Genomic DNA, 24,929 nt, shown 5'->3' on the forward strand with positions numbered 1-24,929 from the left:
ATCAGTCATATCACTGATCTGTTTCACATCCAGAGTGAAAGTTTTCAGATATGACCCAACACCTTCAAGAGGAAATGTTGAGTACTTTGCACAGTAAGAGTAGAAGCAGGGGCCCAGAGCATCCTCCAGAATGTCAGCAGGCACGACACAGAGGCATACCCAGGATGCTCCTGCAGGCAAAGGCAATGCTCAGCACAATCACAGGGAGCAGAAGGGCCCCCGACATGGAGAAAACTGCGTTGACAGGGCTGCAGTCTGCTTTGTCAGGGTGGTGCAGATAGGCAGCGAAGCTGATGGGACCTTTCCTAGTGATGCCAGCGGAGGAGGTGACATTTGTGAGGATGGAACGGGTGGCTTGATGAGAGAGGACACCATTGTGAGAAAGCATCTTTCAAGAAAAGGAAATGTGTGACAGAAAAGCTGACAAAGTGTAAATAGGGAGTACATTGAAGGAGGAGAGGGCTGTAGGTGCGAGTAGTACTGTGAGGAAGCGTGATATCAAAGTATCCTAGTTCTGAGCATCGTTAGTGTGATAAGCACGAAGGGGACATGCCTAGGGATGGCATTTTGATATCCTGTACTGAAATCATCACTATCTGTTGCTGACCATGTCTGGTGCTATAGATCATAATAAAAAAGTGAAGAGGCAGTGAATGTAGCTATACAAAGTGGAGATTGTTCTGTAATTAAATGGGATGGGGGAACATCTTCCTTATTTTTCAGAATCCACACTTAAATATAGTAGCTGTAAGTGTTTAAAGCAACTTGAAAACAATATTCTGACAGGCAAGTGAACTCCTAAGTGTGAAAAAATGATTACTAGGAAATATATGCTTGAGTTATCCAAGTAGAAAATACACCGGGAACTATTTAACTTGCTACGCCACAATGTCTCTACGGAAATTCATATTGAAAGGCGTCTTCTGAGGGAAAGGAAGATGCTTCCTAAATCTAGAATTCCGTTAGTATCGACCTGTTATTTTCAGCTCCTGTGATTTTTTCCCATGATTATTAATTGTGATCTGCATCATCCATGGAAGCTTATAAAACTGTTGGTTTCTTTTTCTCTCCTCAGAATTATTCTGTACTTGATATGAGACCACCAACTACAGTCATCACATTGAACAATGCCATGTATTGGCAAGAATTTGAAGATGCGTGTGTCTATGAATGCCTAGATGGGAAAGACTGCCAGAGCTTTTTCTGTTGTTACGAAGAGTGTAAATCAGGCTCGTGGAGGAGAGGACGGATTCACATAGACATCTTAGAACTGGACTCTTACTCTAGGGTCTTTTTTCCTACATCCTTCCTGCTGTTTAACCTGGTCTACTGGGTTGGATACCTCTATCTTTAAATGTTGCCTGTAGTGGTGAAGACTGCTGTGTTTTTACACTGTGGAGGGATGGTGAGAGTGCAGAAAAAGTGAAGGACATGGTCAGTTTCATCTCAAATTATAAAGGCCACATTAACTTTCACCATCACAGAACCTGATGAAGAATTTTAATATGTAATTGCCTGAAAAAGAAAAACATGGAAGAATCCTCTCCTTACTGCTATTCATTTTAAGGAAAAGAATCTTATAAAATTCAGCTGAATTTGTAGTGTGAGCGATGTTTATGAATAATTGTTGTATATTAGAATCTCTACTATTCTCCCTTGGCATAGAAGCTATACACAATTCAGGCAAAGGTTAAATATGTCATTTTTGTTTTTCATTCCCTCACTTTCTTAAAAAATTGCCATATCCCTAAGGCTCAGAGCAACATATGCTGGCACTGGCAAATAAGTCAAAGCCAACAAAAACACTCATTTGTATTTAAACTTGCTTGAGCTATATCCCATAGGTTTTGGGAAACATCTCATTGGTAACCTCCTTGCTATAGAGAAATCACCAAAAGACAGTAAGAAATGTCTGTGGTGAGATCAAAACATGGACATTACTTTCTGCAAAGGTCTGGGATTAATGGAACTAGCCACTTACCTACACATGTTAGTTTTAACTTAAGGTAAAAAGACAGAGTTATAAGAAAGCTACTATTTTAATATAAATAAAAGACTTGCATATCTCTGAGGCAGCTGTAGGCATAACTTCTACAGTTTTTCAGGCTTTTAAATGTCTTTTTTATGACTGGTTAAACACAGGATGGTCATTGATTTCTAAAGAACTCTACTTGAAGCAGGACAAGATTCCTGCTTGTGTCATTGTAGCAGATCACAGCTGATAGGCCATGAGTAAAAATCATTATATAATAGAACTAGGAATATGTGACTTTCTTCAGATTGCAATTTACTAAAAGTGATCTCATGCATTCTCATTGCTTCTCTCAAATTTATTTTACAAATTCAAAACCCATGTGCGCCAAGGGACATTTTTTGTTCCTTCCATAAAGTTAAATATGGCAGTCCTTACTGATGGCAGTTGTCCCCTGGGCCTGAGCTGAAGACTGAATACTTTACTTGAACAGTGCATTACAGGAACTCAACTGTCACACTTGGATTAAACATGGAGTAGTTGCCACATGTAGAAAATGTTTTAGTTTTTTTCCTAAACTGCCACTATATTTTACACTAAAAAGCTATTTTGTATTTTGCAAGCTTTTGACCATTAAATTCTTAAACTGCCCATTTTTTTCAAAAACTAGTTTTAGTGTTAAACTAGATTACGTCTTTTACAGACTATCTCAATAATTGTTACCAAGCAAACAAAACAGATTCAAAACTAAATAGCAATAGTTTTTCACTACCCTTTGGATGACAAATGGTTACAAATTATTGAAGTTAAAACATACCTAAAAAAAAAATTCTATTTTTTTTCTTTATCTGGAGGACCTGTTTATTTTTTTATCATCTCAAAAAATGTGTTTCTTTTCCACACAATATTTGATAAAAGCTGAGTAATAGATGTCATTGAAGAGCAGTTCCTTTTCTCCTCAGAAAGAAAATCCTGCAAACAAGCAAAGACTAATGCAATGGTAATTCTAAAGGAACGGAAATGCTGTCATGTTCTTTGAAACATCACTGTCTATCATTGCTGTTGCTCTGTGCTTCCACTGAATTTTTAATTGAAAAAAATTACTAACATAAAAGTTAACTGTAGCTCAAAATACTTTCTTCTGTTGTTCACTTGTCTAAAATATCAGAGTCAGAGCTGGGTTTACATGGGGGAGAGGAGTCACTTCTCTAAGGACTGACAAAATTCAAATTAGAAGCACAGAGAAGAAATATTTTGGGGCAGGACCAAAACCTTATTTTTGGAAAAATCTGTCCAGCCTGAGGTCTTCTAAACCAATTACAACCTTCTGATTTCAAAATACATGTTGAGGTTTTTGCTAACTCTCAGTAGCAAATTACTCTGTAAAATCTATTACTCTGTAAATGTCTATGTCCTGCACTTGGAAGTATGGATTTTATTTAAGGATGAGAGTTATATTTTCAGCAGTGCAAGAAGCTGATTGAATTGAAGTTGAATATCCTGGTCTCTAATTATGAATTAGTTCACTCTAGCAGCCACCTTCAGCCATATTTTGCGATAACACTATAACTATTTCAAGCTTAAATAAAGGAACAGAAAGTTATCCTTTAGGGGCCTGATTCTGCAAACCCTCTGCACAATCAATTGATTTTGGTAGGAGTACTGAGGCAGGTGAGGCACAACAAGATGCCTTCCACCATTAGATCTTGAACAGGTAAAGTGAGGTTTATTTAGCAATTACATACTTGAGTGAATGTCCTGTGAGTAAGTGTGGAGGTGGAACGTTCCCATTTTAGATGATGAGCATATACTTTTCTTACACTTCTGTTCATGGCTACCTATTCCTGCTAAAAGCATGCAATCCCATCAGATCCTTCCTTGGAAGACTGATTCTGCTATGTCCATTCATATTGCCTCTGTTTTCTGAGTGCTTTCATAAACAGAAGTTGGAAGCATTTAAATCCACTTTTTTTCTACAGTACTAACCAAGAAAAAATCTGCAAGCACTACTGGCTTCCACTCTTATACTGACAGCAGAGGACATTCTCTACTGTGTAATATATTCTACTTTGGGGTTATTTGCAAAAAATTGATTTATGTGCAAGGTGAGTGGCCCCAGGCTGGTAGGTTGCAGAATACATGCCTCTGCTTATTCCTAGTTGCTTGGTTTACTCTCTTTGCTTCACTGCTCTGTGCTTTGGCAGCCACTGCAAAAACCATAGAAATCAGGGAAGATATGCTTTCCAGGCTGTGCATCTTTCAAAATGTATTCTAGACACCTATCTAATGTGGTCTACATATATCTATGTGCCATATCCTTCTGTAGCAGTAAGAATATCCTCATTAACAGCCAGATATTCTTTCGCTTCTTTTGCAAATTGAGAAAAATTAACACTTTGTGCATTGTCCCATGAGAAATGTAAGAACCACCTTTTATTACTTTAGAACATTTTCTTATCATATAATTACATATTCAAGACTTGCATTTATTCAACCACTTCTTTTTGTTATTTAGTACTTTTTTTTTACCCTTCCAAGGAAGGAAAGGGAATGGCGAAAGCAGAAACAAGTGAAATGAACACATTTGGACATGTATGTAAAACCACAAAATCAAGTATCTTCACATTACATTCCCTCCTTTTTGAAGTTACAAAAAAGACTATGAGAGTTTGTTTAAATAAACAACTTTTCCCAGGAGAATCTAAAGTCAAATCTCTTATTCTCCCCCTTCAGTTAAAAGTGATGGACAGTGTTTTCCTGCATTGAGACCAGCATTTCCAAGGCAATAATTAAGTGCGTATAAAAATACTGGTCTGCTTAACTCAGTCTTCTCAGTTCTTCTAGCCCTGATGCCTAGCATACTGACAGCTCCTTCTTTTGCAACCATTCTTCCATGAATAAGTGTATAAAAACTTGCAGCCAGTTTATGTTGTCTCCATGTCCAGCAGTAATGTGGAACAGTAATCAAGAAGTAAGGCTGTAGATTAAAACACCTCAGGCACTTTGAAAGCCTTGTTTCTCTTTCAGATGCTCATTTTCTCCTTCATCAACTCTCAACTATATATTTGTATATTGTACGTACCAATAAAAATGATAAAAATTACAGCAGAAAGAATCAGAAGAGCCAGAACTGTCTTCACAGAGACAGCAATGTGTAGTGAAGCTAAAAGGGGGCGGGGAGAAATTATTTTATTTATTGTGCAGTTCTTACCTGTCCCACTCCTCTTATTCAGTTCTTTCCACCAACTACCAACAGCTAATTCCAAATCATCCACATCTGTTTGAACATTCACCAGCTAGAACAGCAGTGACACATGAGCGTTTAGCTGACAGGAAATTATATTTCTGGAATTGGAGGCATCCTGCCAAGTAACTCAGATAGATAGCTCTCTCAAACATTTTTGCAGTGCTAATGTGTCCCAGAGTCTAGTGCCTCATGTTGCTGCATGAATTTATCACAATTCAGTTTACCTGGTCATTTCATGCTTACCTCCTTTTTACACCAAATTTCACCATCTCTCTAGAAAAATGACTCTCCTCCGCCCACGCTCCAAGTGACTGGGTAGGAGACAACTCTGGGAAGACCATAGTTGCTGTACTGGTGACTTTGTGGGAAGGGAAACTCATTATTTTAAGACAGATTTCATTAGCCTCACAATCTGGAGGGTTGGTGTTACCTTCTAAGCTGTAAAACAAGGCATCCACTGCAACATGTAAAGGCTGTCCATAACAGACTGTACTTTTCCAATTGGCTGCTCTTTCTGGGTTTCCATAAAAGCACTAAGAAAAGGCAAGCCATAGCCCATATTCTTAGCTGCTTACACAGTGACATGATTTTTTTCAAAGTATATTCTTCTTCTTCTTGCTTACAGTGAAATCTTTGTGCCTCTTACATTAGTGCCTTTAGCTTTTCTTGATACCGAAGCTTATACTACTTCTAGCCCAAGAGCTAGAAAGTGGGACACTAACATTGCTGGGGTTCTTCCTGAGCACCACAGTGTGTGACCAATACTGTAGATGTCTTCAACCTACACATTGAGCATTTGTGTGATTCTTCTTTAATTTTTAAGCAGGCTGTAGGTTTCTTAATTACTAAGTAGCAAGAAAACTGCAGTGAGATTTCAGCAGTTTAACAGAATCCTTCCTTCTTCACTTAGCAACTTCATTACACCAAGAGATGCAGAGCATAAACTTGAGGCTGATGTTTACCTCATCCAGGTCACTTCTCAGAAGACTGTTTAAAATAGACAAAACCCAAGCAATGCATTGGCAATTCATTTCCACAGCTGAAAGGTGAGGTTCTTTTTCCTTTAGAGCTTTTCTTTTTTCCTCAGACTTCACTTTAGATATTCCCTCCCTCCCTCCCTTGGCAAGCACAAAATCAGCTTGATTTACACTTACATACTGAAAACTTATATGGAAACTTACATACTAAAAAAAAAAAAAAAAAAGCATAGCATCGTTCGTCTTATGTCATATTTATATGCCTACAACTTTCTTATGGTTCAACATGTTATCTTCTTGAAGTATTCTAGTATATATGCCAAAAATGAAGGCCTGCCTTCAAGACTCTGTGGCCTTAATAGTTTTGCCCTTTCCCCTGGGATCCATGGTTTGTCTGGAAAACAAACAGAGAATTTACTTTCCTCATCATTTAGACCAGTTTTAGATACTAAAAAGAAAACTATGCTTTATATCTAAAGTGAAATGTTTTAACAGAAAAGAATCATCTCCACTTGGACTGTATTGCTTTGACAAGTTAAACAGTAAATTTTTGTACACCATACCTGTGGTGGATAACTCAAATTTATAATGCTACCCTATAACCCTTTCTAGGACTAACTCCTGAATTAGAGATAAATACTGTTCTAATCCAATTTACCTAGTAGCTGTTTCTTCAAATAACTTTGGATTATGACTGACTTCAAGCACTTGGTTAGTGGCTGCTGGCATTCTTCAAGGGAGATATCCAAGGTCTGTGATGATGTATTCCTTTCTACAAACTTAACTTTCTTCTACTTTTTTTTCTTGTTGTGTGTCCTCAAGACAGCATTTGTATGCATCTGGAGTTCTCAAGGGTTTTCCTAGAATATATGTGAAATTAGACAATAAAATTCATCATGAAGTTCAGTCCTCAGAGTTGGACACCTGAGAGTTCTCTACTTTTTATCGAAACATGCATTTTGATCTTCTAATCATTTGCTATTTATGAAGGATAAAGTAAGACAGCAGAAGATGTGTGGTTATGTTTATTCATATGTCTGCGCGTATGCTTTGTCAAAGACTGAACTAAGCAAATCAGGCACTGATACAGTCAGTTATCCACCAGGTATTCTTTTATCTAGCTAATGAATGACACTAGCCAGAGAAGCCATAACAGCCTCTTTGGTGTCATGGAAGCACTCATGTAACTCAGCTTTACTTGGAGGCCTAAGCCAGCCTGTAGAGGTTCTTATAGGGGAACCAAGGTGCTCCCTTTAGTGTTTAGCATAGCACTTAATACTCTCCTAATGTCTCTTTACCTTCTTGCTGCCTATGGCAGTGCTTGGGAGAGATGAAGCTATACTGACACGACATTATAAAATACAAAGAATGAAATATCCACAGTGAAGCTGATGACGGCTTGTTATTGAGACTGTGTTATGATTACAAGCTTTAAGAAAAAAGCCGCTAGGTCTGAGTCAAAAACTTCCTCATCAATCAAGACCACTGACCAGAAGAGGGGTTTAATTAAAATATTCTTACAAGCAAACAGGAAGAGCTTTGGATCGTGTTCTGGAGGGGTTGAGCTATCCATTGGCTGGCTTCAAAGCTTGTGGAAAGCAGATTTGTAACTTAAGTTTTAAAGTGAGATTTGTAATTTATGTACTTAAAGTGACACCTAAAACAGATAAATGCCAAAATTTCTAAATTGCACATTAATAGAAAATGGATGAAAAGAACAATAGTGATGACATTAAAAAAAACAAAACAAAAACACACCACCTGCTGACAAATGAATGTAGAACAGAGCATGCTACAGAGTCCATTCCATACTTACAGACCACATGGGATCCTTAAAATGTGAGCTGCTACTGAAATCATGGAAAGCTGCTAAAATAATTGCATCTGGCAGTATTACACAGGCAGATCAGGGAAGTATGCTACTGCCAGACAGAGTGCTCCAAAGGAAACAAAATTTCAGAATAGGCTTCCACAGAACAGTGCTCCTCTGAACAACCGTGGGAAACCTTGTGCAGAGAGATTACAGCATCAGTCCTCCACAATCTCTTTTGCAGTCATTAAGGAGTCCTGCGATGTTACTGTCATCCACACTCACATGCAATACCAACCATATAAATCATGGGCCGACATGTGGCTGTCACAAGTAGTAACACTAGGCTGGAGGAAATCTGAGCACAGTCTGTGGCTATCACAGGCAGTCATCAAACACCTCAGGATTACCTGTTATAAACTCTCAGTATACAGCTCTCAAAACATTTTTTGCCAACATGACAACATATGAAAATTTTTTAAGTGAGTGCAATTTTAGAAATCACATAAAAACTGCCAACTATGTGCCAAACTGAACTTTCTTATAGAACACAAATAAAATTTTAGATTTCTAATTATCCTTCTTTCCTAAGTTTTCCTTAGGGGTGTGTGATTTCTTTGCTAGCAGTGCAGCTTGTGATGTCATAGTGAAATGAAAGTACAATTATGTGCCCAATGTGCCTTGAATAATACAGGTAGCACTAGTACCAGTATGTCATTCTAAGTTAGACAGCCATCCTAGTGATCTCCCAGACTGACCTAACCAGAAAAGTCAAACACCTGTGTGCTTCATCTCCTCAGGTTCTCAGACAACGACCTTCCCTTACTGACCACATCCATTCCAGTTTATTTTGTGTTAAGAAGTAGGGCTGTGCGTCTAGAATACTATTTATATTCGTATTTTGATCCCAACATTTGTATTTCTGGATACAAATAAATACACATTATCAGAAAATGCAAGTATTGTGTGCATGTATTGGTGGTTGTATTTTCATATGGAAGTTGAGAGCTTAACAAAATAGAAACAAATATCTGAAAGTTTGCCTAAGAGAAGAGGCACAGTGTGTTATGTTTCTGATACAGTGTTCTTAAAAAGAATTTCAAAAGAGTCTTTTGAAAAAATATTTTCCACAGTCAGCATGAGCAGCCAGTAAATTCAAAGATTTGAGACTGAGGTTTATCCATGGGGCTAACACAAAGTGGGAAGAATATCCAACAAAATTCAAAGAGAAATCCAGAAATAAGCTGTGTCTTTTGCATAACCTGCTTGAATATAAAGATTTGATAGTTTAAACATTGCAATCAAATTTGGTTTCAAAACTTCCCCAGTTCCAGCTTTTTCAGTACACTGAAAGCAAGTTCTTTGTATCTGCTTACACAATGAAATTTACTGGTAAAACTATACTCTGCATTTTTACAAGTATAATTTCTTTGGCAGCCACTTACTGTTAAGTAAGAACATCTTCTTGGTTTATCCTTTTCAAATGCAATTTAATTCCTGCTTCTGTATATTCACGACAACAGAACTGCCAGTCTTGACCCACTCGAAGTCCCTACTTTTCAGGATTTCAGTCCATAGTAACACTGGAGCTGACAGCTGGGCCACAGATAATGCAGAAACTTCCCAGATTTCTCATACCAGAGATTTCCCTGTCTGAACCTGTTAGTCATACTTTCCGTATGTTCCTACCAATAAGGCATTTTTTTCCAAAAGATGTTTTATTTCACATAAAACAATTACAGCTAATTCTTCCATAGTATTTCATTAAACTTTTACCCAAAAAAATCTCTTTTTTCCCTTCAGGAGCTCCATTGTTTTCACTTGTTACTTTGACATGCAATTCATGTTTTACCCCCATTTGTGTTTCAATACAAATAATTACTAAGACTTATGTATCTACTGAAAAATAAACATAGATTCTGGATTTCTCTAACAGCAGCTGACACTTGTAATAAGTGCTTGACATGCAGTAACCAAGTAGATGCAGCTATGCCCCACTCCCCAGAAAAACAGGTAAGCATAGCTGTTGCCATGACTATTTGCCTTCTGCACGTTAGTTCTTAACCATACAATTGTTGCAGTGTGAACACAATGCCAGCTGTTGTCCCTTGCAAAGCTTAACCTGGAACAACATCTATATTCTTGCAGCCATTCAGTGGGACTGAATGTGAGTTGAACACATCGGCCCTTCCAGAGATTTAAGGTGCTCATCCTGCCAAACTCAGAAGGCTCTGATACATCTTCCAGTTTAATAACATTTCCTGCCCAGTAAGCTCGAGTATGCAATAAAGTATGATGATGAATCACGCCAATAAGTTCTGCCTTTTTATGTTACCCTCTGTCTCACCACCACAAATCTAGTTAAGAACTGAATTACTGCTTGACAGTTTCAGTTAAAGTAAACTCAGACTATAGAATGGAAAATGAGTGAAGCTGAACATCAGGGAGCTATCCAGAAAGTAAGGAATAAACACAACAGATGTTTTCCTACTGAATGACATTAGAAGACCACTGTCACTTAATAGCCATAGTAAAAAACACTCACATTTTTAAAGTTGGTTCCTAAATGGATGGCATCTGCATTAGCAATATAATTGACATATGCTAAAGTTTCACATGCAGCAACATGTGTCAGTGGGGTTTATTTATTAATTTGCATGTTTGTTTATTTTTATTATCATTTATTATATGTTTCTCCAGACCACAACAGAACTGATCTTAAAAGAAAGAATTTTTCATCTAAGTAAAATCTGGACTAATAGGAGTTTCCTTAGCCCATCCTCTAGTTTTGTGCAACCAATGCACATCATAGACACGTATTTTTACATACTATAGCAGCTTCAGGTTCTAGGCTGTCAGAAGTTGGATTACTTTTTATAGTGCAGATCTTAGTCTAACAGCATCATGCATCATAGTAGAGCTAAAGTAGCACCCTTGGATAAGGTGCAGATAAGTTTTCTGCGTTCTTGTAGTTGTCAGACAGGAGCCAAAGGTTCACCAGACCACAAAAATAAGGCAAATCAAGAAAAAAGCAAAGTCTCACCCTTCCTAGGTAAACGAAGGAGTCCTTGCTATCCTGTGTGTTTTTTCACCTCTAACATCCATTTTTTCTCCTCCATATCTAAATAGCATTGCTTGAGTCAGATAGGTCAGATCATTACTGCTAAGTATCTTCACAGCAGTGAGGGCACTGCAGCCTGTGCCCGCCCTAATACCACAGTCCTGCATGCATGATGACCAGGAGGGAAAACAGCTTTGAATCCTATAGAACTCAGTGTGACGGTCACCTGAAATGAAGGAGCAGACCCTAAGACACACAGGAGTGGAGGCTGTGACATCCTTGGTTCATCCATTAGGCATACTCAGTAAAAGCAACCATTAATACTTTAATGAAAGATTAAAGTATTTAATAAAAAAGATTTATCATAAAATACTAGATTTTATTACATCCACTGTTGGTGAAGGCACTACAGAACCCAACAGAAAATGAATTGGCAGAGTTCATACTCAGCCAAAACCTTACCTCTCCCAAACCTGAGACATTCCGTTTCCAAAATTTTTCACTATGAAATACTGTTGTTTTAAAGATACTCATGCATTTTCTACCAGAAAAAAACTCAGTAAATGTCACATCAAATGCTGTGACCAATACTTTTTTGATAGAACTTTCCACTCAAAGCAGCAACAACTATAAAATTTAAATGCAAAATTCCCATCGGCAAAATTCCTACCAATTCCCAAGTTCTCTAGTGTCCATGTTAGATGAAATATAAATGAATGCTGTAATGCTACTTTATTAATTATACAGAGGATCTGACTGGGAATCACTCAAATACTCACAGGATTCATACTACATGTATGCTGACAGTAGTACACATGGACAATGGAATTGACAATGTATCTCTGATTATTTTCAACTCCAGTGAACTATAAAGCATTCAGTGGTCCACTCCTGGCACTTATGCTAAGGATTAAACAGACAGAAACCTCATGGAGTTCAGTATGAAAAAGTGTAACACTGTACAAGAGCAGACAACCCCCATGCATCAATATAGGCTGGTAACCAGCTAGCTGAGCAGCATGAGAACTCAGTGAAGAACGTTGCAGTTGCCAGGCTGAATGTAAGCTAGCAGCGTGTTCTTACCACACAGCTCATGCAGCTCTATAATGTGCTATGCTGTGGCTGCGTCCCACAGATCAAAGGAATTCATTACTGCCCTGTGTTCAACACTGGTCAGTACAGGGCAGTAATAAATATACTGGTTTTGGCATGTCCTCCCCACCTACAAGTGGGATACTAAGAAAATAGGAAAGACCTGTCAGGCAGCTGCTAAGATGTTGAGTGGCTCAGAACAGATGAACTGTGAGAAACTGACAGAACTGAGTTCATATGGAGCTGAGGCTAAAGGATGTTCTAGTCACAAACTACAACTACTTGAAGGACAGTTACAAAGACACTGGAGCCAAATTCTCAATCTCTTCTCAGTACAGCTTGGTGCAGAGTGCACGAGTTTCACCTTGGGAGGCTCCGGTTGGAGATGAAGAACAGCTTTTACACAACGCAGCGCTGCAGGAAAGGGGCTGCCTGAAAGGGCTGTGGGAGCTTCCTCCACAGAGGTTTTCAAGACTTGGCTGGACAAAGCCTGACCTAGTGTTTGTGGTAGTTCCCACCAAGGCCTGCCCCACACCTTCAGGAAGGGGACAGGCACCTGGGCACTGCTGGCTCGAATCCTGCAGGTCCACCTCAGTGAGACTGAACTACATGACCTCCAAAACAATGCACATCCTAATCAAGATTTCTATGATTCTATAAAAGGAATTTTTTTACCAGTTACCTTTTCCACAAATACTCAATTAGATACATAGTGAAAAATGACATAATTAAAACCAACATACAAGCTATCTGCTTGAGCATTGCCACTATTGTTCATTCTTTGAACAATTTGTCTTTTTATATAGCACAAAAGCTATTTCAGGAATCACATTATGCTTTCCTAGTGAGACCTCTCAATGCCATCTGGAGAAATGGATATTTTTATAACTATGCAAAGTCCTAGTCTGAATATGTCATATGTATCAATGCATTTTTTAATGTATACTGATGCCTCAGTTTTGTCAAAAAATATTAGTTTATTATGCAACTTCTTGAAATAAGCGTACAATACCATCCTAATCTTATTTCCCCCTTGGAAACTGGTAAATTATACTACTTCTATCTTATGTTGCATCAAGGAGAATCCCTAACTGTTTTTAGTGGCAAACTACATGCTACGTTTCTACACAAACCCTGCAAAAGGTAAGAGTATTAACTCTGAACACTAAAATGTTTGATTGAGTAAAAATTTAACTGTTACAGATCTATGGTGTGATTCAACTGTGCCTGTAAAAGTATAAAGACACTTCAATGTATGAAAAAAACAAACAAACAAAATCCTCCCTAACAAATCAATGACACTTCTAGCCCTTACTGTAATGTAATGTGTACTAGAACTTCCAAAGGTATAACTGCAGTTATTTAGCAACTGGTGGACAACAGATAAATATTTTTAACCTCTTTTTATTTGTTACATATACAAATAAAATAACCTTTATCTGGTTTTGCAACTAATGTGCAGTGTGCAGTTATATCCAAAAGGACGAAAAAATGGATTCTTTACAAGGTTCGCTTTTGCAGGTTTCTTCCACTTTGGCCACGTACGACACCAGCAATTCACAAGGGGAAGACTGTACGGATAGGTGAACAGAAAGCTTAGAGGAAGGTTAAGGAGTTGAGTTAGCGAGCATATTTCTAGCTAGTGTCTTTGTCCCAAAGGTTGCAACTGTATCTGTGTTATGTGCATTCACTGATTCGCATAATAGAAGCATGCATTGAATTCATTAGCTCTGCACGTGTGGAACAAAGCTAGATTGAAACTGATGATCATATGAAGATCTTTCCAGTATAGGTATTCATTTCATACATCTATGGGGAAATGTACTGAAACAAACAATCTCATCTTTGTGTAAATCAAATCACAGCAGCATCTGCTATGCAGCTGATTCTAGGAAGTGGATGGTTTACATAGTTCTTTCCAGGGAAGAGGTACTGGAAATATCAGGGTGGAGGGCTTTTGGTAGTAGCACTGTTCAGTGTCCTAATCACGTGGCACTGAGCCTCAGATGAGGCAGTGAAGGGTGGCTTCTGCACAAATAAGCTGATGCAGAATATATCCTAAGGAGAGTTGAATTCACTGCATTAGCTCATCTACATTGCATCTATGTAAAGTACTGAAATGCAGCTTAGAGTCACAGAGCGGATTCCAGCACTTACATGAGACAGCACTCTCAGAAACGCAAAAGCTAGGAAGAGCTCAAACTGTAGGCGGTAAGTACTTGGGCGATCTATGAAGTGCTATCAGCCTTTTCATATCAGCATGCAGGACAGAATAGAGCTGCCTGCTACAGCTCTACGTAGACAACTGGGAGTGCAGCTCTCCCACCACCCCAAGTGTCAGGTGACAGAGCAGTGCACCACAGACAGAAGGGGGGTCCTGCAGGTTTAGAGGTGCTGAATGTCTAAGACATTGATAATCCTGGGAGGTAATCTGCATATTCACAGGTTTGCTCCCTATTCTATGGGCCCACAGGTATCACTACCACTTCAGCCCTCCCCATCAAAAACTGAAACTCAACTCTTTCCATGGTGTGAGAGTAGATCCACGAGAGCAGGAAAAGAAAGGACCCTTCCAAGCAATATGTTGCTTGAATTACTTTTACTGAAGGTAGCTATGAGGCAAAAATAAATCCCTATTTCTGTATTACAAGAGTCCAGTCAAATCAAATCTCAATGGAAAAAAAAAAACAAAAACCACAACAACCAACAAACCACAGTCCAATAATATCTACAAAGCAAAGTTCATCTGTCCAAATATAGATGTAAATATTGTAAACGCTGTCACTGGAGTTAGCAATGTAAATTCCCTTTGCAGCTGATGGAGAGGCACAGACACTTCTGGAATACAACTCATCTTAAAGTAGACATCTGAAATTGGAGTCTTATAAACCATACTCTAAAAGAGTTCATTTGCTTTTCAGCATCTATAAAGGGATTCTAAAGGGAGTCTAGCCCAGCCATAAGCATTTACAATTACAGAAGATGAATCCCATGCACATTGTCTCTTAAACAGCAGAAACAGGGGTGCTGCACTGAGGAATGCAGAACAGTAATCTGAAGAAAAGTAGCTCAAATATTTCTAGATTTCACTACAACATGTAGCAGCTTCATACTCAAAGGTACCTATATAAAAAAAGAAGTATCTAGCACAGTAGTCTTTAAAAGTCATGGTCAATTCTCTGTAACACAGCAACCAAGTGTCCCACTTTCCAGTTACGTTCTAAATGATCTCAAGCCTTTCTAAACAGTGTGAAGATCAAAAGACAGAGAAAATGCAAAGCCTTGTGCTTTCTGTGTTACTGCTAGTGGACTTGCAATGAGTTCTTCTACATGAGGAACACTCAAGCAGGATGAGATGCTGCATGTTACACAGCACACCTAAGTACATATGAGACCTCAGAGGAACAACTCCATAATTCCTGTCATTTTGGAGGTCCATCCTCAATCATTTCGTATTGTGCTCTACTAAATGCTGTCATAACTGTTTTTCCTTACATCAAGACTACCCTGTGCCATCCAGTCATACTGAAATGTTCCTGCCAAATACTTGCCTGTGTTAAAATAACTGCTGAGAATACAGACACAGTAGGCTACAATGCAGTATCTTTAATATTTCACTAATTTATTGTTTGCATATCACACAAACACTAGCAGAAATATGCTGACAACCTTGTGTGTGGCTATGCAGCAGAACTCCTCTCATCTTTGCTCTTCACTTGTGCCATCAAGATCTTGCTTTTTTGTGTAGTGTTACCGGAACAAGGGGAAAGACCTTATTGCCACAACACACCAACATACTGTCCCTGTGTGTTACTGTCCCTGTGTGGTTAAACTGTGTGTTTTTCTCAAACCCCTGCATACAGTCTCCCTTCTATCGAATAACTAACCATCACACTTTCCAGGAATATATTCTCAGTGGGTAACAGGGTATGCCTCTGTGTTGTGAATATACTGTCACATATGAAAAACGCTTGCCAATGAAGTATAGAGGCAAAGTGATCAGCATGCACAGTCACAGAGCATGCAGATTCGCACATCCATATGGTCTATTGCAAGAGGTAAGCTAGCCTCCCTTTTTGACTTGCATTTCATCCTGTACTTGGCACAATGTGAAGAATAACTCAGAGCTGGCAGAGCCACATGAATGTGAATCCTAGCTGGAGCGGGTTTTCATGCTTCTCTCACACACCATCCAACAGTCTTTTGACAGAGACTGGCCTCCATTCACAAACAGGGATATGGCCATTGTTATCAGCATAACAGGGCTGCACTTCTGTCTGGCCATAATTGCTACAGAAATTGTATGAGACAGACAATGGACGTTGCTGCTTAAATGCTGGTTCAGTGTGACTCACCAGAGGCAACTGGCTGCTTTAATTTGTCCCACTAAAGCTTGCCTGTCAAAAAAAGCAGCCCTGCTGTGCCTGTTATCCAGCTCCAGTGTAACTGTTCCAGTGTTGTCCAGCTGTGGCAGGGCTGTTTCCTACTTTTGTTCCCCTCCTTTTCATAATGTGGGGAGACCACAGCACTTCATTTGACAGTCCTCTGGAGTAAACAGAATAGGAGTTACATCCCTGCTTTTGGAAAACAGTAACAATGCTTAAGTAGCGCTCCTCACGGATTAATAGAGTTTACATGCATTTCCCTGGAGAGACTGAATTCCTTTTCTTATTACTGTTTGCCTACTCTATGTGAAATTAACCTGACAGACAAAAGTGAGGGAGTGTAAGTACTTGTTTGTATCTGCCAGCAGATAGGTAGTAGCAGCATCAATTCTATGCTTCTTGGCTGAGTCAGCAGACATACCCAGAGCTCCTACCCTTCTGCTTAGGTTCTTCAAGTCAAACTTGAGGGATGTGGTTAACACCATATAGAGTATTTTCACTGCTGTTCTCCAGTTCATATCCTATTAAAGGCTAAGCAGAAGTAAATCCAACACCTCTAGTAATATCAAAATTAATTTAAAAATAATGTACTCAAAGTCACAGTGGTTGCTTTCCACATAAATCCTACAAAAATTCTAAGTACTTCAGCACTTAGGAACATTTCTAAAAACAACACATGTGCATTTCAGTGAGAATGTTCCTGGAAGACAAGTGTTGCAACCATGTTGAGAGTGCTTCCCCATTCGCTTTGGTAATTCCAGATTTGTGAGTCAATAGTGTGATTTCATTATTCTGTAAGATATTGAACCAATTTTTCAGATGAAGTGCTATACTGAAAAGTGGTTTTTTCCTTCCTATTGTAATATTCCTGTTCTGAGACTATGAGGTTTTTAAGTGATGCATTAAGATTAGAAAAATTTATTCTAGCCCTGTCATTAATCCCACAGAACATTTAAATTATTGAAGTATTTTGCATATTAATAAGTATTAAAGTTTTTCTATAATGCTACATACATTATTACAGATTTAGTCATATTTTATGAAAAAAGATGGGTATTATATCTAATAGCACACCACAGCTAATGATATATCAATATTACATATATTGCTTCTTGGTAAGCCTCAACAGGTTTTTGTTCATTTTAAACATTTGGGGTTTTTCATAGCGCTAAATACTGAGCTTGACTTATGAAACTTCTAGGGGCATCAGTATTCCCAGAACAGGAGGCATTTGCAGGAGTTATCTGATAATTTTAAGAAATTGTTACTATTAGCCTAACTCTACAATAAAAACTCTCATACCCAGGGTGGGACTGATCTCAGTTTCAGGTGGCTAAAACTAATCTAGACATCTAACTTCCTTTGTAATGAATGAAAATAAGTAAGAATAAGCCTTTTTTTAGAGGTTTTACTCTTTTGCTCAGGCATAGCATACAAACCCTTTGCTCACATGTAAGCAAACTGTGACAATGTGGGCCTTGCCTCCAGCTGTCTCCAGATTGGCACAGGTCTTCAATAGGACCCGTGCCCTATCTGGCAGAGCCAAGAAAACTGTAGATAACCCAGTGAGTCTCACATGACATTAGGTATGTATGTACGAGCAACTGATCCAAGCCTGAGATGTTCACCTTGGAATTAGATGCTCTAGAAATACCTTCTTCTCTCACCTCATATAAATAGAATCAAGACAACTAGAGCTAGATTCAGTACCCAGAGAACTCACAACAATGACAAGCATGGCACAGGACATAAGGGATGCCTGTGTCCACTGAAGTGAAAGCTGTAATGAGCCATGCTATTCTGTGGCATCTCTACCTCAGGAAAGATCTGTTCCCTTGACCAAGACTGGCAAGAGAAGCCAGCGATTTGGGCACAGGAAAGAGTTCCAGTCACAGTGTTCCAGTCTCACAGGGTGGCCTTTGTCCTTGAAGAACAGAGTTTAAGGTACAGGCTCTTCTTGTAGACTAGCCGATGCTGTCATGAAGACCAGCTCAGGTGCAAAAACCTTTCTTATTTATCATATAAGGATCTTGCCACTCAAGTCACTGTGTGAACAGTACTTCCAGAACTGGGCTTTTAGACCTGTCTATTATTCAATTAAATGTGGAACTGGGGCCATCAGCTTCCAAACCTGTGTATTTAGCAAACTGCTTTAGCCCATCATGTGAAATGAAAACAATGCCAATTCCTTAACTCAGAAGCAGTGTGAGAAAATGCACAATAAAAAGTATGAGGAAATATGTCAACATGGTTTTTCTAAGTAGCTCAGATGAAACCTGCTTTTGTTCCTTCTGGGTGCTAAAGTCGATACCCTCACACCACATTTCTTTCATCATGTTAACCACAGACTGCAAAAAAAAGAAGAGGGTGAAATCTTAAATAAGCAGTTAAACATAGCATTGCTTCTTTAGGCCTAAACAATCTGTGAACATAATAACGTTTATTTGCAAAAAAGCCATTTATATGTGGGAATTGGTAGACAGCTATTTAGACGTAAATGAGCTTCAGACTGGAGCTGCGTGGGTTTTCTTCTGTCATTCACTTAAACAAAAATGTCCTATGCTGTATGGTACGAAAATGAATAAATGCACTGTAAGTATGCTGAGACACACTTCAGTCTTACAGCACATGCACTTCTTCCTCTGAAGTGCTTGGATACCATGCAAATTAAGATCAAAGGAACGCCTATAAAAAATACCAGTCCAGCTTCTTAGACAAGCTGAATTCTGAACCTTTATTGTGATGTAAATTTGGGTAACATTGTAAGTAGTTGTTCTGAGAAATGTCAGCCTTAGCATATCAAAACTATTTATTAATGAACAGTCTTCTATTTATGCATTTCCTCTTTCATACTTTATAGTTAATTGCCTGCAGTGCTGTTGCAAAGTTTCTTTTTGATGGCTCAGGGATCAGTCACCTACTTACCTACTGAAATGTAGGCTAATGAAATCTTTGGATGTCTTAGCAGGGGAGCAAAGGGTAGAGAAACTATAGCAGTGTTGCATGTGCCAAAAGACAGTCCTTACTTGAATAAGTCACAGGACAGGGAGAGATCTTCTTTATCATGAACAAATGTATTACAACCAACCATGTCACCCTCATCCATCTCAGAAGCCAGCCATGATCCATCTTAAAATCAGGTATTTTCCTCTTTTTATTGTTGGAAGGTTGTTTCAGGATCGTTGATTGGATATTTTCTTCCAGTACCCACTCTACACTCACTGGACAACTCAACCACTTGGTCTTAAAATTCTGTATGAAATTCTATTACTTGTAATTCAAGACAATGCATAAACATTGGAGAAAAAAGCAAAACAATGAGATTGTCCAAAGGATTGAAATATGCTTTAGAGGGCCAAGGTGGGATTGACTGCAAAAAAGTCCCACATGGCCAGGTCATTTGTAGACAACAATTTTGTAGACATCTAAGTTTCACTAGATGATAATGGAGATTATTTAATTTACCAGGGAGCAGCGAGGAGAGGACTGAGTGGGAGGGATGTTTGAACAAGCAGGTTGTGTGTGCTGCCCAGCTTCAGCCAAGCAAGTCAGGGGCAGAGCCGGACGAACCGCGGGGCGCCGGCTGGGCCGGGGAGCGGGAGGCGGGCGGGGCGGCGGGAGGCGACCGGGGCACCGGGGGGCGGGCGGGCAGCGGCCGCCGGGGCGGGGCGGGTCGGAACGGCTGCTGCCGCCTCCCGGCGCCTGGCGTGTCACCGACGTCCCTTAGGCTCCAGGCAGCCCCAGCCTGACCAGCTGGCAACGTGACCCAACTCTTCTGCTGCGGTCAAGTCCTCTTTGGCTTCAACAGTGCCTCTCTGGGTTGGTTTTTCATCGCTGACTGTTGCCTAGTTTTACCTTGATGTCAAATATTATTATCTGCAACAGGGACAATTTCAAGCCAGATCCCTAAGGAATACTTGTTTTTGCAGTCTTTTTTTATCCTCATAATTCTGCTTTAGTTAACTCTGTTAAGCTTGCATTCTCTTTTATTGCCACCAAGGATTTCCTATGAACATCAGATAAAGTGCTGCAAGTACAAAAGGATTAACTGCTTTACCTGCCTCTGAAAAATCTGTTATCAATAAAAAGGTATTTGAGCAGGATAATGGCTCTACCTTTGGTACTCTGCTTCTTATTAGACTCCATGGCTATCTGTGTTGCATTCCAAGAGCTTGTAAAATATTGCTGTCAAAGCAATACATCTCTGCTTCTTGAATCGCAGACTTCCTACTGCTCTCCAGGTGTCAAACTACTCATGAAATAAAGGGTTCAGAAACACACACACACACACACACAAAAAAAAAAAAAAAAAAAAAAAAAAAAAAAGCCAAACCAACCAACTCAAACCCAAACATTCATTTTGCTGGCTTTGCAATTTCTTGTTCCAACTCCCTTCACAGTCTGGGCCAGAGGTTAGCAAAGCTGTATGGTATCATATGCTTTGTAATGCTAACTGAAGTAAGCTTTGCTGTTAACCTCAAACATGGGCATTTGAACTATTGATCTGCCCTATTTTTTTCCAGTGTTTTGAACTAATTCAGAAGAGGGTGCACCATTTTTTCTTCCTAAGAAGATTTCATAAGGATTATTCTTGTGAAGCTTGGAAAATTAAATTCTTTTTCATGAGCTTGAATTCTATAATTCTATTCATCCTTTTTTTTCATACATGTAGCTTCTGCATCTGTGTCTTTAATTATCTGGCACTGTTTCTCCTTTTTTCTGCCTCCCTTGCAGACTTGGTCTATTTTCTCTCCAAACTTCTGGGCATATGTTGACAATACTTTTTAAATGGTCACAATCTGAGAGGAACTATTCTGAAATGCATTTCAGTTGATTGTTAATAGTAGTCATCAGAATACTTTGTAATTATTCCTGTGAGAATACTTGTGTAGATTACATGAAAGGATGATTGCAGAGGAAAATAATGGCTGTCTTGAGCGCCTGTTATTTATCTGGAAAGCATTTTTTTAATAAAGGAAAAGTTTCTGGCGTACATTATGTAAATGTTGCATTGTTTCAAGTCCTTGTTCTTAGCTTCTCTCCTATCCCATTTTCTAAATACTTGCCTTTGGTTTTGAGTACCACTCCATCTAGAAATGGAGAGCTCTAGCAAATAGTGACAACTAGTACTGCTGGAGAAAGCATGGCAATATGATCTGGGAACTTGTCATACACATACTATTTGGCTTGTCTTTTGCCATAAATGAAAAATAAGTTAATTTTCTTTCAGTTTTCAGTCTGATAGATTAACACATATTTCCACACAATCCCCTAGCATTGACATGAGTGTTGGGTGGCAAAATGAGTTAACAAGCTAGTATAGAAAGTTTTCAATATTTTTTAATTCTCAACCTAAAGCTAGAAAATTAAAGTATGTATGGCCTATTTTGTTCCTCTTACAACATGAGCTAATAATGCCTTCTTTTTCAGAAAAGTTCTAGAACAATGACATAATACTAGTGGGACTCCTACATAGTTCCTCATCTCTATTATTATCTGACTAAGGGGTAATATTTTTAATGACATGCCAAGCAGAAAAGTTCATACCTACAGTGTAGACTGGGAGAATGGATGGTCTGGAATAGATCCAGAAGTGAGTGATGGTGGTGCCTCCAGGACAGTAAAGAGGAGACTTTGAAGGAAATTTCTCACCTGCTTTTCCACTGGGTAAAATCATCTGGGCTTTTGGGGGGTGCTTGAGTTTATGAAAGACTTGCTAGCATGTGGTAAGCATTTCCAGAATGGAATGAAAGGTGAGCTTTCTAGATCTACTGTCCAGCAGATCCCAAATTGCTTTGGGACTTTACTCCTCTGTATGTTACCAGGCAGCGAAAAGAAGCTGGAATGTCACATCTGCTCCTTTATGCCACCCATGCTACCTGATGAATGCCTTTGTCTGACTTGCTGTGACACATGAAGAAGTAGAAAGGAGTTTTACAGTAATGACAAATGAGTTGGATTATCTCCACATTCATCCAGTGCCATATAAAGAACGTTGAAGGAAACCCTAATAAAAACATCTCAGCTTGGGTGCACACTGCTTTCCTGGCCTATATGAAAATATCAGCCTCAGTGTATTTGCATGTGGTTAGCACACGCCCCTCCTTCACTCATCATCACAATACTGCCATATAACTGAGCTATAGTTCCTGTTCACTGTTCCCATATATAAGTGATTCTACTTTCTTATCCTTTTTCTCCTGTCTTTTGAGACAGGAAGAAAATAAATTCTGATCTGAGATATGAAAGACCCACAGAAGGAAAAAAAAAAAAAAAAAAAGAAATCTATCCAATGTGCATGTACAAGCTGAAGATGAATAATCATTTAATCTATTTTGGACTTACCCACTGATTGCGAATAAATTATCTGTTAATACATCAAGCCAGTAGGAAGTCCTCTGCTATGTTCTGTATTATTCTCTCTAGTTCGCTTTGACTAAAGGAAGTTCATCATCAACTCTGATTCTGGACAGAGATATATTTATTTCCATCATTCCATCATTCCATTGCCAGCTTTTCCTTCTGTAATCAATTACACTCAGGTATTCACTGGGGTTCAACTAGACTTAAAAATTATAAGGGAAATGTGATATTTATCCTGATAGGAAAGAATTGGCTTATATTCACCATTCCCACACTGGAACCTGTTATTGCTGAGTAAATTGGGTTTGCTTCTAACAGCAAAGAACTCAGTCAGCCTTCCTCAGGGCTAAATACAGGGCTCAGCAGAGCCTGACTTATCCTTAACACATGGGGATTTCCCAGATATAGGGAAAGCTCCTTTGGTTTCTCCTCCTGAAGAGCCCACTGTAAACTGAACAAAGGGGTGTGCATGTGCTGAGGGGGGTGGTGGTGGGGAGCAATCCTCAGGAAAATGGAACCCTGATGTGATCCAGCGTAATCCCTCTGACTCCTGCTAGACTCCAGCTAAGCATTAGTAAGTCCTGTGATCTTGGATAAATGGTATCCCTGGCAAGGGTATGATAAGCTTTACAAGTAAATACGTAATTGAAATTGAAAACTAAACCATAGTTATGTATAATCTTGTCAGATTTATAAAAAAAAAAGTCAGATTTATAAAGTCAGGCACTTTCTAATGGATAAAGTCTGACACATTATAAATGACTGTAAGCCCACAAAATCATCAACAAAAAACCACAAAATCATCAACAAGCATATCTTCTTACAAGGTATTGCTTATACCTTACATTTTTGTAGGCAACACCAGCTGTGATCAGTAGAGTTAAGGATCTGGACAGTTGCCATTGTCAGGTTGCATTTTCCCTCATCAACTTTTAACTGCCTAGGCAGAAATTTTCTGGACAGACTTCACCTCAGTGTAACAGTCTTCCTTTAAAAAGTTAAGGAAAGGGCTCAGCTTTTTCTTGGGGTGTGGCAGTCTATATGGCTAGGAAGACTGGTTCTTCATCAATGTTCTTTGTATTTATTTCTTACAACACTTCCTTCCATTTTCCCTAACATGCCAGGGATCCAGTTTCCTGCTCTGGAAGAAGAGCTTTAGGGGCAGAGGTGTCGGGGAAGGGTTTCCTCCTATCTGTCACAAAAATGCTGCCTGGGCTATTTTTGGCTGAGATATGCACTTCAGATGGCAAATTATCAAGTGGCAGTGAGTAGGGTGTAGAAGCTGAATTCTTACATGCGCCATTTACAGTGAACATGCTGCAGTAAAAGATCAGAGGAGTGGAAGGGCAATTTGCTTTTGGCCCTTCTAGCAGAGGCTGTAGTAGCTGTGACTGCTGGAAAATGGGCACATACGTAGCTAGGGAATGGGAGCCAGGCAGGCAGATCTGGGAAAGGAAAGAAAAAGGGACAGAGAAAAATTTAGGCAAGGATGAGGGGGTAAAATGGCTGATGAGAGGGTATATAAGACTGTGAAAGAGAAGGATCCGACGAGACGAGGAAAAAGCCCTTCAGAACAGTCCTGGAATGAGGAATAGCTGGGTGTCAACCATCGCCTGTTCTCAGACAGTATCTGTGAAGCCTCCTGGTGAAGAGCCACAGACCCTCTGTCCAGGTGACATCTAGTTACTGCTGTAATTAGCTCCAATGGCAGAGGTGTCAGAAGACTAAAAGCTTTAATCCTCCAGATGTGACCTGCTAGAGGCAGCACCTTAGTAGCCATTAGTGAGAGAGGCAACAAGAGTGGACAATGGGAGTCAAACAGTTGGTGTCAGTGCCCTGACGTCTACCTTAGACACACTTCAGGGCCTTTGTCACTTCAGACTAGGTGTGGGTCATGGACTGAGTGCCCGTGTACAGCTGCAGTGTGTTAGTCATGGCCATGGAGCACACCATCCTGTTTAGTCTGATACAATAGGAATCTCGTTCATGCTCTCTGACACCGCTTCACAATGCAAACCAAAG

At 39.3% G+C, this 24,929-nt stretch overlaps 1 protein-coding gene across 2 annotated transcripts in view; it reads left to right on the top strand.

Moving 5' to 3' along the window:
- The window catches only part of GABRG3 (gamma-aminobutyric acid type A receptor subunit gamma3), a 344,678-nt gene extending 324,578 nt beyond the window's left edge, over window positions 1-20,100 (top strand). For both annotated transcript variants that reach the window (XM_080377389.1, XM_080377388.1), the window contains one exon: window positions 1,076-20,100. In XM_080377389.1, the coding sequence (XP_080233515.1) occupies window positions 1,076-1,354 (279 nt within the window). In that variant the 3' untranslated portion in view covers window positions 1,355-20,100. The remainder of the gene's footprint in view (window positions 1-1,075) is intronic.
- Window positions 20,101-24,929: the final 4,829 nt, after the last annotated feature.

The sequence above is a fragment of the Falco punctatus genome, assembly GCF_963210335.1.
Source record: "Falco punctatus genome assembly, chromosome: 2".
NCBI classification, from domain to species: domain Eukaryota; kingdom Metazoa; phylum Chordata; class Aves; order Falconiformes; family Falconidae; genus Falco; species Falco punctatus.